Source organism: Fundulus heteroclitus, chromosome 2, assembly GCF_011125445.2.
Source record: "Fundulus heteroclitus isolate FHET01 chromosome 2, MU-UCD_Fhet_4.1, whole genome shotgun sequence".
Classification (NCBI taxonomy): Eukaryota; Metazoa; Chordata; class Actinopteri; order Cyprinodontiformes; family Fundulidae; genus Fundulus; species Fundulus heteroclitus.
In genome coordinates, this window is record NC_046362.1 from 17815785 (window position 1) to 17830995 (window position 15211).

General features: G+C 42.6%; 1 protein-coding gene across 1 annotated transcript; it reads right to left on the bottom strand.

Annotated features, from left to right (window-relative positions):
* Nucleotides 1-57: 57 nt before the first annotated feature.
* Nucleotides 58-13980, bottom strand: znf592 (zinc finger protein 592). Its single transcript, XM_036149863.1, has 9 exons — nt 13816-13980; nt 11231-13416; nt 9132-9310; nt 7960-8133; nt 7717-7876; nt 7175-7435; nt 4200-4312; nt 3952-4093; nt 58-3038 (listed from the first exon to the last, which is right to left on the bottom strand). The coding sequence occupies exons 2-9, from the start codon at nt 13394-13396 to the stop codon at nt 2601-2603; spliced, it is 3633 nt and encodes a 1210-aa protein (XP_036005756.1). The 5' UTR covers nt 13397-13416; nt 13816-13980; the 3' UTR covers nt 58-2600.
* Between the last annotated feature and the right edge of the window lie 1231 nt (nt 13981-15211).

The following is a 15211-nucleotide window of genomic DNA, read 5'->3' on the forward strand; positions in this document are numbered from 1 at the left end:
TACCAGCATCACCCGATACAAACGTTTAACGCCACAAAGACGAGACGGAGCAGATGGTTCATTAAATGCGCCTGTTTATTTCTAAGTACTTCATGTAAACGTAACAGCAAGGGACCGCAGGCCACCGCATGCCGAACAGATGTAATGGCTTAGAGGATGCTGTGAGTCCAGGTTTCATTCGTTATGTACACATTTCTTCTCCAGACAAGTCCTCGTTCTACAACGTATCAAAAAGTACAAATGTGTTTTACTGAATGGTATAAAAAAAAAAAAAAAGGTAAAAGTTGTGACCAGCTAACCCTTTTTTTCCCCCGCCTGCAGCAGGCGAGCTGCTGCGGTGCGATTTCGAGCACTTTGATAGAAAAGTTCACTTGTTTATTGGGTCAATATGACCGTTTAACCATAAACGTTCCCAAAAATAATTTATAAAATTTAATAACATGGGACAATACAGGTTCTATAAAAACAACTGCTGACATTGCACTGAGATTAACTTCGACCTCTCAAAGCCTCTGAACATTTAACAATCATTTCCTGTGGGAGGTAGGCGCCTTCTCGTGGACAACACAAAACAAAAGAGTCCTGCTGCACAAACGTCCTTCATAATCACAGATCCGTGAGATGTTGTTTTTTTTTTTTTTTTAAACGATTCTGCATTCATTCACGCCCCCAGGTTGACATTTATAAAACAGTATCCTAGATGTGCCAAAAGCAAGACTCTTGATCTCACGTCATCTTCTCTGGGTTATCCAAAACCGTTGTACCCTGATTTGAAACAACACTGACATTTGTTTGCTGGGGGAGAAAAAGAAATACACTTCTGGTGATCTGAGGTATTTTCAATACTGCCGGAGCAAAACTGGAATACCTCCACGTCTCCTCCTTACACACGACATGCAGAAAAAACAACAACAGCAACAAATAACAAGATTAACATAAAAAAAAAGACGGGTGCATCGATCAGGCTTTTTCTGGCCAGTACCGACGTGCCAATATAGTTTCTTCAGGAACTATAACATAAAAAAAATAGAGATGGGCAGTTCTGAATCAATCAAATATTGAAGGAATTCTAAGATTATCCTCATTTACTCATGTAAGAGAGGCGTATGGCACAAACTTTTTTTTTTGGGTGGTCATTTTTATTAAACCTAAACGAGTGCACCAGAATGCATACAAAAAGGTACAATTTTATAGTTTTGATGCGATTAATAAATAGGGGGGGGGGGGGCATTTTAGAACTGCTGAATGTAAAATTGGCAATTCTGAATTTCTAGCTGCTTTTATTGATGCATTTCCACTTGAAACTGCTGTAATTTATCACGTTGGGAGCCCAACTTCATAGGCCTTCTTTTACACTTGCATGTCATCTTAAACTTTTTTTATTTACCCGAAATGTGCAAGACAAGAGCTACAACTAAAGTACGGTTAAACTATGTTTTGTAATGAGGTGTTCCAATAAATACTAAAAAAAAAAAAAACTCCTTCCTCGCGGCCTTTAAAACTCAATTTCAGCCAACTAGCGCCATCGCTTCACCGTTAAAACCATCGATACTTTTAAAAACACACAGATATTCCTGAGCATCCTGGCGAGATGGCCTTTAAAACACGTGAGAAAATAATAAAGATGAGTGCAGTTGTAGGTGAAGGGTACGATTAACATATTACTATCATGCAAAATAGCTTTACTTTAGGGAGAAAAAAAAATATGACAATACTGATCTTAATAAAAAATATACATTTGCTCAGATATAACGCGCTGTTTGTGAAATGACAAAAATAAAAACAAACAGATTCTGCATACCCCTTGAATTAAAATAATACGAATTCCTGTGAGCCAAATTTATACCTTGTCGTCAGCTCGACGAGTAAAGGGACGGAGCGTTTTCTAGCTTTCAGTGGACGACAACTCAGGCGGACAGATGGGACAGGGCGGTCCATTACAGGTTTACCACAAAGAGACAAAAACACACTTAACCCTGCGGTCGATTTGGTTACCAATTAACTTAACCTTCTTGTGTTGGGGATCGTGGAAAGGATGGCAACGTACAACCTCAACACAGACAGGCACGGAGCTCCATAAACTCCGCCTCGATGCGTAGCTTACATACATTTCTGTGATTTTGAATGGGGAGCGGGTTTTTAAACGACAGTCGCTGCTGAGACGAGGCAACGGAATCCAAGTCGAGACATTAAGAGACGACGTGCCGAACCGGTCGGATGGATATTTGCACAGGCTGGCGGAGCTCGATATGAAGTGACGAGCAAGCTGCCGCCGTTACGTCTTGTGCTGTTGATACGCACGGGGGGGTTTAATAGTGAACAAAAGCAACGATCCGTGTGAACACACACCACCTGGACCAACAGCGCTTGTGTGTTGCTACGACGTGGAGTTATTCTTCTAGGGCAGGAGCGCGTCGAGCTGAAGGGGAGCAACAGAGTGCAGGCTGCGAGCGGACGACGACGAAGCATAAATTTGGCTCGTCTCCATTAAGAGAGAAAAACAAAACGAAAAAAACAAAAAAAAAAAAAAGCCCAAAAAGTATAAGTAAATGCAGCCTTTTTGTGGGACAGGCTGTAACCCTCACTGATGGGGAGTAGCTTCACCTGTCTGAGAGTGTGTTTAATGTTAAATGACTGTCTGTAGTCTTGGTGCAGGGAGGATTTTCCGGCTCTTCGTCCAGCGAGGGGTTCAAGACGTTCACCCGACCGGCCCCGTCCGTCCCACCGCCATCTCTTTTCTCCTCTTCTTCTTCTTCCTCGTCTTCCTTGGGGTCTTTGACTTTGTGCACTATAAAAAGATGTCTACTGAGGGAAAACACAGATGTGAAACACAGGCCGCAGTGAAGGCACTGGGGAGTGTTTTCGTCGCTTTTGTGCTGAGGTATATGCTGCTGGAAGTCTGAACCGTCGTCTGTGACGAAGCCGCACTTTGAACAGCGGTACTGAGCTTTCTGACGTTTAGCCGGAGGAGCTTCCGGACCGCTGCGATCCTGGCCGTCGCTCTGCGTGCCCCGGACAGCCGACGCCGAAACTGTGCTCTGAAGAAAAAAATAAATAATCACAGCAGCAGACTTTTTAAAAACAAGAAAAAAAAGTGATAATTAGAGTCAACTTGATTATAATAATGATTTTTTTTTTCATTTTACCCAAAACCAAACACAAAGCGCTGTTAAAAAAGTGTATGCCTCAAAGGTTTCTGATCATCAAAACTAAAACCAGGAAAAGATGAACAGAGCAAATATATAGCAGTTTTTAAACGATGGATTTAAGAGGGAAAAAAAACTCGCTAAATCAACACGGCTCTGGTTTAATCATAAACTAAATGTGATTAGACACATTTTTCATGCATATTGCATTTTTCTCATATCGTTATGCAACAAGGCTGCCGTTTTTTCCCCCACAGTTTAACGTGACTATTTTAGCTTTTTTACCCGAGTACGCCGTATTATCAATAGCTGTGCAATACTTACTCTGGTATTTATATTTACTCTTATTTAAGCCTTTCAGATAAGCTTTAGAACTAGCTTTAGATTAGATTAGCTTTTTTTTTTTCTTCATTACTATAAATTGTGAGTAACTGTGTATTTGCTGCAGTCACGACCGAATTTCCCCATTATGGGACAATAAAATCATTTTTTATGTCATCTTTTTGATACAATTTTAATAGCTAACCGAGACCTGGTTATGGCCAGACATCAGAAATAGTAAAATAAAAACCTAAATAGAAGCTGATGATGTTAAATTGTCCAAAAATATTTATGAAGGCAACACATCATATATAAATTCAAGAAAACATTAAAAACAAAGTTACGGGAAAATTGTTTTGGTAATAGCATGCAATGTTGAATTTGTGTTTAAGAAAATACATTGTCGAAATACTCTAAAAGGGAGCCTTTCTAGCCTAAGATGAGGCACTTTAATTCATTCATTTATTCACTGTGCTGTACCGACCTTGCTCAAAGGATTTTTGGATTCGGTGACGGACGGTTTGGACATCTGGCTAAGATCCGGGTTTTTAATGCCGTGCATGAGACTGATGTGGTTCTTCAACATCACGCTGGTGGTGAACGTCGTCTTCGGGTCTGTGCAGTACCTATGAAACAGGGATAGTAGGGCTGCATGTCTGCTTTCATAAAATCGAAAACAATAAATCAGACAGAATTGATTCATTTGAACTTGAGAGGTTTCTTTACACTTACCAACAAGTATAAATCCTTCTTTTACCGTCGTGCTGACTGCGAATGTGTCTCCTCAGACTGGTGGCGGAGTGGAACGACTGCTCACAGTGGCGACAAGGATACTTCTTCATTGACTGAAGTAAAAAGATCAAACACAGTTCTGGTGAGGATAGCTTGTAAAACTGGAGGGATAAACTAAATACGTACCATGATTGAGCCAAAAACCTTAACTACACATGATATAGCAACTGGTGTCAAATATTCACTCATAACAAAGAATAAAAGTGAGTCAGCTGTAGGCCGATTACCGATATCAAGGTAAGCCCAGGTTAGAAAACTTTTCCACTAAAAGTTTACTCTCTGCTCGGTGAGATGCCAGAAAAAAAAAATACAGCTTCTCTCCAGCTTTATGAAGCACAGTGCGACTCCTTTGGCTGTGGACTGCCCGTCAGCTGGCTTAAAGAAAGCTACTGCACTTTACTTTCCTTACAGGAAAGACAAAGCTGGCTGGTAGAAAACGGTGCCGGTCACATACAACCCAGACAGTCTTGGTGTAGAAACTAAAGGAGCGCCGCTGTTTTTAAAGTTACGCTGATTAAATAATGCAGCTGGCAAGAATGGTGACTAATTACCAGACTAATGTCTACTTGTTACGCTGCCTTGTATTTCTGTTTTAAATTACCAGCAAATAAAACGTTATAAAAAAAACACCCCCAGAAAATCAGAAATTGCTGGAATATTGACATTTTGAGGCTAAAACCAATGCACAGATGCTACAGTAAACCTCTATACAATTACTACCACAGACATATATACGTAGACGCGTCATAGGGCGCAGGTTCACACGTCAACGTCACCGCCATATTGTATGTGGCAGAAAAAAGTTGAGTTCTGTTATTGTGAACGTGGATCAGAGAAGATGCCTCCTTTCTGTGCTGCAATAAATACACACACATTTTATATATATATATTTGTGTGTGTATGTGTTATGAATATAAGGATCAATTGGTTAAATCTAAACATTGTGTTCTTCATTATTTCATAAAACCGTGTCACATGTGAACCTTTAGGAACAGACTTTTTGGTTGAGTATTAAAGAGGTAAAATTAATAATATGAGGAAAAAAAGTCCTAGGTCAATAAAGTAAAAAATAAACAAACAAACAAACAAAGGTGATAATGTTATGATAAAAACATCATAATATGAGAATTAAGGGGGAACATTTCCAGAATAATCAGTTTGCAGAATTATTTCACTCCTGGAGTAATAAGGCCAGGTTAGATTATTTTAAATATTTTTATTCTTTAGGAGAATAAATTCAGGAGAATGAAGCAACAAGGGATACGAAAATAAACTTGTAATATTACAAAAAAATACTACGAATACAAAGTATATTCAGAGATTTAAGTCCCTCTGATACTGTTTAAGTGACTGAATAACTGCAGATTTGCCACATTTAAGATGGCGGACGCTCTGACGCATCGCAGCATAGGCAGAACCCACCCAACGACGCGTCTACTCTTATATTATGTCTATGATTACTACTGTATACCGTTATCAGCTAGCATTGCTAACAGCAGGAAGCTACTCCACAGTTAGCAAACACCACTAGTTCTCCGCATTCACGCGAGTGCGTCGGGCATCACTGCCAGATCCTTGCTCCAACTTCAACACAGCGTTATTCTCCTAATTTTGGATTATTAAAATAATAACTACTTAGAACACAAAACTTTATTTGAAACAATCAATCAGCATATTGCATTTATTTTGTAGTGTTGTGAATAATTGTTGATTTTCTTTTTTTACATACAGGCATTAAGATCATGTTTTCATTTTTTATTTCCAATTTTTCCCCCCAAATACTGTTAAAAAGAGGTATTTTCACACCATAAGAATCTAATTTCAGCCCCGTAAAGACTATTAGCTGTAAAGACTATTACTAAGGCCAGCAAACAATCTGGGAGCAGCTGCCATCTGGCTGCAGACAAAATCAGATCTTTAGATTGAAATGACTCCATGACCGGGAGCCGGAAAAGTCTTCACTTACAATCTCGCTAATAGACATCTGAGGGCAATGAAATGAAATAAACTATTTCACTACATCTCTATGACACAAATCATGAAAGTGAAGGTTGTAAATAATGAGCCTAGAAAGTAGGGCTGAACAATTAATCGCATTTTCAATATAATCGCGATTTAAAATAACGCTATTTCCAAATCATAGAGATCTGCAATTTTTGGCTATTTAACAATTAGTTAATCAGACGCGTCCTTTAGGTGTCAGTAATATGTTTAAAGTGGGTTTGCCTCCACATGGAAGGGAAGACAGTTGCAGCAGTGAGATAATCTAATTTTATTACTTGTTTTAGAGTTTATATAATCATACATAGCATTAAGTACAGGTCAATCAGTTTAATATATAGACTTGGTTGTTGGTTGCACTATATGTTCAACAAGGATCGATGTCCAAATCAATTAAAAGCTGTTTTCTTGAACAATATTCTGATTGATAGAAAAATTAAAAGTTCTTGTTTTAAATAGTCCTTGTTTACAAACATCTTTATCTAGAGGCCATTTTTGTTGCTTGTGTTGCTTGATAATGCAGAGAAAAGTCAAAATTGCAATTTTGGTTGAAATATATCGTAGTCAGAACGCAATCATTTCTGCTCCGAGTTGAGATGCTGTGGGTCTTTTAGCAACTAATCCGCACAGCAAGGAAACAAATTGATTTGTTGTTTTGTATATGTTTAAAAAGACATGATAAATTAAACTGGGGAAAAAAAATAAAAAATAAATAAATAAATAAATAAAAAAATCGCATTAAATCGTAATTTTAAGATAAAAAAAATCGCAATTAGATTATTTTCCAAAATCGTTCAGCCCTACTAGAAAGAGGCGGATAAAACAAAAACACAAAGAAAACAAAAAAAAATATTGAAATATTCTAAGACAGACTAACATTTAGTGGAAAAGCTGTGGTATTCACGGACGTCTACCTTTCCGTGGCTGTTCTTCATGTGAGAAACGTAGGACTCTCGCTCAGCAAACCACTGCAGACACTCGCCGCACGTCCAGCCCCGGGGCTTAATGCCGGACCTGCCGTCCTGCTCGGGCCTTTTCCTCGGACTCTCGGCGGGTTTGGGGGTGACGCGGCTCTTCTCCTGCTGGACGGGATGAGACTCTGGGCACCAGTCCGTCCCCTCTTTTTCTTTAGTGTCCTTTTCTGTCTCCGCTGTCATGTTGCCTACATGCACGCCCTGCCAAACGACAAACATGGTGGACAGAAGTTAACTAAAAAAGGTAAAGGCACCAAACCTCATTCCATTATTAAGGAGGGATGTAAAAAAAAAAAAAAAAAAAAAAGGATGCGTCATGAGAATAGAATCACTGCCGTAACAAGAGCTACTACAGACAACTACTACATGCAACTTATGCTATTTTTTTTTAAACACCGTATCATTTTTGGAAGTTAAAGAACAATCATGTGAAGGAAAAACGACCGCAAACCTAAAAAAAACAATAAACGCGTGGCGCCAACCTTGAAGTGCTGCATCAACAGCCGCTTTTGTGGAAAAACCGAGTTGCATTCTGGGCACTTAAACACGCACGTCACCCGCTTGTAGGCGTTTTCATGAAAGTGTTGAAAGAACTGGTGCTTTTTCTTGAAGACTGCCTTGCAGGAACACTTAAAAACCAACCTGCAGAAACACAAAGGGCACAAACACCGTCAAAAATGAAAGGCGCTACTTAGAAACCACCAGGTCTCCTGCTGTTCACTTACTGAGGTGTCTGCTTGCTAGATTTGTGCTTATTCTTCAAATGTACTTCGCAGCCGTCAGACGTCTTGAAGGCGACGGGACAGAGCGAGCACTTGTAGAAGACCTCGAAGTGTTTCTGCTCGATGTGAGTCTTCTGACCTTGGAGGGTTCGGAAAACCATATCGCAGTGAAGGCATCTGGAAGAAAACGTCCTGGTGAGAAACGCCTTATACCGTGCAGCTGAGCATTAGGAGCCGTAAGGCAAGGCAAATTTATTTATATAGCACAATTCAGTACAGAGATTAAAACAGAATAAAAGCAAGTAGGGATAGAACAAAAAAGTGGTGATTCAGTTAACTAGAACAGTTGAAGGCAATCCTAAACAAATGTGTTTTTAATCTTGATTTAAAGGAACTCAGGCTTTCCGCACCTTTACAGTTTTCTGGAAGTTTGTTCCAGATAAACGGAGTATAGGAACTAAATGCTGCTTCTCCATGTTTGGTTCTGGTTCTAGGTATGCAGAGTAGGCAAGAGCCAGAAGACCTTAGTGGTCTGGAAGGTTGATACACTGATAACAAGTCTGTGATGTATTTAGGTGCTAAGCCATTCAGGGATTTATAGACTAACAGAAGTATTTTAAAATCTATTCTCTGAGATACAGGGAGCCAGTGTAAGGACTTTAGAACTGGGGTGATGTGCTCTACTTTCTTGGTCTTAGTGAGGACGCGGGCAGCAGCGTTCTGGATCAGCTGCAGCTGTCTGATCCACTTTTTAGGCAGACCTGTGAAGACACCGTTGCAGTAATCAATTCGACTAAAAATAAACGCATGGATTAGTTTTTCCAGATCCTGCTGAGACATCAGTCTTTTAATCCTGGAAATGTTCCTCAGGTGACAGAAAGCCGACCTTGTAATTGTCTTTAGATGCTTTTGAACGTTCAGGTCTGAGTCCATCACTACTCCCAGATTTCGGGCCTGATTAGTGTTTTTTAGCTGAAGCGACTGAAGCTGTGTGCTAACTTTTGATCTCTCCTCTATAGGTCCAAATGTTATTACTTCTGTTGTTTTTATTCAACTGAAGAAAATTTTGGCACATCCACGTTTTGATTTCTTCTAGGCATTTACTCAGTGCTTGAACTGGTCCATAGTCACCTGGTGACATGGTGATGTAGAGCTGTGTGTTCGGACCTACTTACTTGTACCAGGCCTTGCGGGCGTAATGCAGACAGTTCTCCTTGACGTGCTTCTGGATGTCAGCGGAGCGGCTCAGGGCTCCGCACTCCGGGCAGCAGTAGGGGGACTTGTGGGGGTGGAGGCGCTGGTGAGCTGCGAAGCTGCACTTGTTGGGTAACAACATCGAGCATATTTTGCAAATCTGTTATGGGGGATAGAGGGAGAGATCATAAAAGCTGACGGGTACATGCAATTTATGGAATAGGTGTGTTTATAATTCACATTTGTCCTATTACCAGACCTAAACATACAAATAATCCCACTGTGTTATGCAGCTTACCTCTCTATGGCAATAGACCTAAATTACAAAGTATAAAAACAACTAAACACCCATGGGCCGTTCTACTAAAATTTGGTGGCTGAGGTTAGATTTCTCATAAGATCACCCCACTGTAGCTTCTCACTGTCTGTCAGCTGGCTGAAAGAAGACCCATGCGCTTTCCCCCACGTTTCCATGTAGCAGAAACTGAGCCGGAAAGGTTTCTGGTCCTGAAAACTACGGACTAGGGCTGGACAGTAATTCAATAAAAATATATATATCGACCGATAGATGTATATCGATGATAGAAAAAAGGGGTCAGTAAAAAGTTCAATAGAATAAAGGTTTTGCTCCCTTATGCATTTTAGCCATGTAGGTTAATATTACAGTCATTACATCCTCCCAACCAATCAGAAACGCAGACCCAGGAAACGCTCCGTCGCCAAGCTCCGCCCCCTTCAAAGAGTTCAGAGAGCAAGCATTCTTTTTTTTTTTTTCTTTTTTTAAAAACTGCAGTTTTGGTAAAAAAAAGTAGGTTGAATAAAGGGTTTGAATTCAGTGTTTGTGTGTTCTGTATCTACAAATAAGCAACAGCTTAAAACGGCCAGGGCTGCACTTAAAATATATGTTTTGAATTTGTTGATAATTATCGATATCAATCATTGCTATGTTATCGATGTGCTTTTTTTTTCCTATATGGTCCAGCCCTACTACAGACAGCCTGGGTACGACGGAGTATTAGGGCCACACATGAAGAGAAAAAATACTTTTGCAATGACGAGATTAAACTCGACATGGCGACTTTAAAGTCGCCATGTCGACATTAAACTCAACATTTCGAGAATAAAGTTGAAAGGGCATGTCGACTTTAATCTCGACGTGTCGATTTTAAAGTCGACATTAAACTCGACATTTCGACAATAAAGTTGAAATTAGTTCAAAATAGTTTGGAGAGAGCCAACCGCTGCACAGGATACCTGCACTGAATCCAGAATCAGACAGTTGGCTGACGATTCAACATGCCTTGTGTAGATGATTTGGTCATCTACACAAGGCAAAGACTACCTTCACACTTACTTAAAACGCAGAGACTGCAGCTGTGGAGCGCGGTTGCTCTTTTCTCCAAACTTTGGAAAGTCGAGATTAAAGTCGCCACGATATATCAACTTTATTCTCGAAATGTGGAGTTTAATCTCGTCATGGCAAAACATTTTTTTTTTTCTTCATGTGTGGCCCTAATACTCCGTCGTACCTGGGGGTTGAAACTGAAGGGCGGCCACCTGCTGTCCTTGTTCAGGCCGCGGTGTTTTTAAAACTACAATCAGCAAGGAATGAGCAACAAGCCAGTTGAGCTGCAGGCTCCTACCGAGCGGAGGGCCTCATCCGCCGACCAGCAAATATTCTTTCAAAATAGTAAAAATAGTATATATGGGGCGGTAAATCATCTCCCGTTGAAATGTTTGTGATGTATGTTATGTTATGGCGGTTGTACTGAAACAGTAATTTCCCTCTGGGATTATTAAAGTATATCTGATCTAAAGAGAGGTACGCTACTGCTAAATTTAACAAATTAAACCGGTTCTTATTCTTAATCTTTGTCCGAGTATACATCAAACCGACCCATGCCTTCTGTCGACGAGGGTAGGCGACACGCGTCGTCTACTTTAAATGCCACGAAAATCTAGTTCTGCCTCCCAGAAGTGATCCCAGGATCGCTTCCCTTTTGCTCTCCCCCCTTCGATTCTATTAACACTAACGAAGAGGCCAAAGCCCTTTTTCTCTCATATTTTCACACTCACTCACCAGCCCTTCCACGTCTTCTGACATCTTCTGGTAATGACCTGCAAGCGCTTTAAAGTCTGGCAGCTGCTTGTTGCACTCCAGGCATCGGAGCCGGTGGCGGATCGCGCTGTCCGGGTACAACGGCATGACGGGTTCAGTCGCCGGCGAGAGCGACGAGGAGGCGCCGGGGCCTGCGTTCGCCTGCTCGCCGCCCAGGGGGGCGAACATCTGCTCCTCGGAGATCGGTTTCAGGTGGAGCTGGGTGCACTGCATCACGCTGCCGCTGTTCTTGTGCTCGCGGGCGTGTGCCAGCAGGGCGCACCGGTTGAAGAAGACCAGCGTCTTGGTGCAGTGCGTGCACCCCACTTCGATGTGGACGCTCCGCCGGCTGTAATGGAACGCCAGGCTCTTCTCCACGCCGAAGGAGTCCCCGCACTCCAGGCAGCAGTAGCCGCGGGGCGGAAGCTTGATGCCGCACTCCGGAGGGGGGCTCAGGTCGGGCACGTACACCGGCACCGGGTTGGCGCTGGTTAGAAGCCGGTTGAGGGTTCCCGCGGCGGTGTTCGGAGCAGAAGAACGGGCGAGGGGGTTGGCCGTTTTGACCTGATGCACCAGAGGGACGGCGGAGGAGAGTACGGGCTGAGTCTGTTGGTGGGAGGGGGGCCGGGCCGCCACTGAGGCAGCGACGCTGTGAGGGACCAGGTTCAGGCTCGCCAGGTGCACAGCTTTCGGGAGGAAGTTCGGGTGAGACGTGTGACCCGTCGCACACGACGCCCTCTTTGGCTTCTGCGCGCCGGGCGTAACGGAACGCTTGATGGCGCGACCGCCGCCTCCGCGCGCGGCGGTCCGGAGTCTCCTCTGGTTTTCCTCGGACCGCCGGCGTGCCTTCGGCGAAGGCGTGCACGCCAGGTTGTTGGCGGGGTTACAGTCGACGGCTTGAGACCGACGGGGAGATACGGGGTACGACTCTTCGCTGACCATACTCTGCGATGGCGAGGAGTCGTAGGCAGAATGAACGTCCTCCGTCTCCGAGTCCGGCAGCACACTGGTGACGGTGCGTTTGATCTGACCGGAGGTGGTCTTGATAGTCTTGATTCTGACCCGGGGTATGGCCGGGGATGACACCGACGCCACCGCGGGGGATGTTTTACCGCTGCTGTCGCTGCAGATGCTTAAAGGACTTTCTGAGGGCTTCACGGACCGTTTTACTGCCTCGGTTGGACTCCGGGGGCTTCTTGGAGATATAGGTCCCATATTACTAGTTTTAACACAATCACTGTGCAACGCTGAGGACTCTTTAGAGTTATTTTGCTCAGCGGGAACCTTTTTAGTATTCGGAGCGACTGGAGCCTCGTTAGACAAGGGCACTTTAGACGTCTGAGATTTGGCAGATGAAAAGGAGGTAGCAACGTCCACCGGGGTTAGAGATTTGCGTTCTGTCTCTATAAAGTTCTGCTCACTGGTCGAAGAGGCAAATGGACTACATACTCTAGTGGTTTTCTCTGTCTCCCTGCTGACATACATATCAGAGAGATCATTGCTTCGGCCGTTTTCGGGCGGGCTCTCTCGAGTGTTCTTGGGCAATGCGTCGAACAAGAAAAGATCGGACTTTTGTTCCCTGCCCGGAACCAAAGGTTCCACCAGAACCTGAGCATCTGGAAAACAGGGCCTCTCTGGTTTTGAAACCTTTCGGTCTTTGCTACACAACGCGTCCGTCTCGGGACTGGAGACGGGACTGAAATGGGAGAGCGATGGAGACAGCGCTTCTGTTTCATCAGCTTTCTGTTGAAGAGGAGTTTCTCCAGGATGCTCCGTGGAGCCCTCGCCATTCAGACCAGCCTGAAACGAATCAGAAAGGCTGCCGCTGGTTGGCTCAACGCAGGCCTCCTGTCCCTTGAACCCATTCTGCAACGCTGATGCTGACGAATGAAGGCGGTCGCTGAAACCTTCCAGCGACTCCTGCCGACTTGTGTTTTTCACTATAACACTAACAACAGGAACGTCCGCCGCAGTGGCAGCAGGGTTACTGAGTAACGTGTCATCCAGACACACCACTGAGTGTTTTAGCTGATGATCTATCTCATCGTGGCTTCCCTGGATGGGTTCCTTGGAGTCCAGCCCGGTGGCATCTGGGATGTCAAAAGCTGCCAGAAGGTCATCAAAATCTGGGGTTTTCATGTCACCCATGTCTGTGCATTCTCATAAACCTAGAAAAGACATCACAAACTAGCGTTAAACCCCATTCCACTTTCACACTGCTCTCAGCTGGCTGCATTTCAAAATAAAAACTTGTTTTGAAGGTTGAAAACAGTTCCAGTGCTCCAGTTAGCGTTGGCTACTAGGCTACGCCGTCAAGCGAGGTTATCTTTTTTTTTATTTTAAACAAAAAGTCCAAATAGCGCAAAAAACACGCCCTCAAACATTTAACAGTGTCAGTTAAGCTAAGACCCAAATGCACAGACTGGTCTAGTTGAGTTGGCTAACATAGGACCTAGCTAAAATGTTACGGAGCCGAGCTAGCTAGCTAGCCAGCAACAACATGCTAATGCGACGTCAATTACGCCGGGCAGTAAAATGTTTTACTCGTTTATGCAAATCACGCTTACCATTTGATCTTGGTGTGCCCAGCGACCCTAGAACACGGCTATAAAGCCATTTAAATATGGGTACAAAGTTCACACTGCTCTAGGGTATCATAGCTAAGCTATGCTAGACGTTGCTAACGTCAACTTGCTTTTCCTTTTTGACGTCGTGGGTGATCAAAGCCCTCAGCGCTGTCTTGCAGGCACAACGAGGAACTACCAGTCGCAGGAAATGATTTTTTAAAATGAGAAGGGACGGCCAGAAAAATACAGTTACCTTCTTCCTTCCTGCCAAGAACTAAAATGCGCAATTAGAGTTATGTTGTTATTAGGTAGGTAAAGGTAAACAAATCTAAAACTTGTTTGCAAATAGCCTTCAGGCGAGATTGAGTCAATTAAAGTTCTTCAAATTCCTGTGGCGCAGCCAAGGGAAGCCCAAGAGGCCGTGACTACACATTTAATATTTGCTGACCAAAAGAAAGCTTTGAAATGTAACATGATCAACCTAAAATTTGTGTTTTACCCACTAAGCACATTATTTTTCTCTTTATTCATTGTTACAATAAGTATTATTCACTATTGAGACTGGGACATCTGTGAAGCATGGTGGTATAAGATGTTTATTAGAAATTTACTAATTAGCTAAATAACTAATACCCAGTATCTCTAAATAGGACGTCTACTTTATAACATACCTGAAACCCCGTTGAGGGTTTAGGTGTGCTACTCCAAAACTATAGGTGCTCTGGGTTGCCAGATCTAAATGACAGTTTCCAGCCCAAACACTACAAAAAAAAAAGAAAAAAAAAAGATGAAATTAAGATGCATGATGTTTATCACAAAACCTTAAGGTTGATGGTGTAAAATGTCCCCGAATTTATTCCCAAATATGGTTCCCTCTCATCTTCAGTGTCATTTTAAAATGATAATGCATTTAATGGTAAACTTTATAACATTAATTAAACTGTTATTGAAGTATTACTCTGGTAGAAATGGATTCATTCGGTAAAAGGACGAATAGTTGTCATCAACGTCAAAGTTGGGAAAATGGTGGTCTTGTCTCCCAATGTTTTGTTTCAGTCTGCTTTAAACAGCGGCGATTTAGTATATGTGTCTTGTTTAGGAGTGATAGTAGGGTGGAGCATTAGATGAATAGACAGACTGGTCCGCAGCAAGGCAAGGCAAGTTTATTTAGAGCACTTTTCAGTAACAATATGATTTAAAGTGTTGTACATGAAAAGAAAAAAACATTACAGAGGGAAATATTACATAGGAAAACAAAAACATTAAAGGAATACGCTAAGTAAATCCTTAACTACACTTTTTTAGTTATGACCCAGATGTTTCAGTAGGGCAAAACCTGTAAGACACAACTGAGGGAAAAACCGATAATGTCCTCCTTCCCGCTAGTCAAACAGCA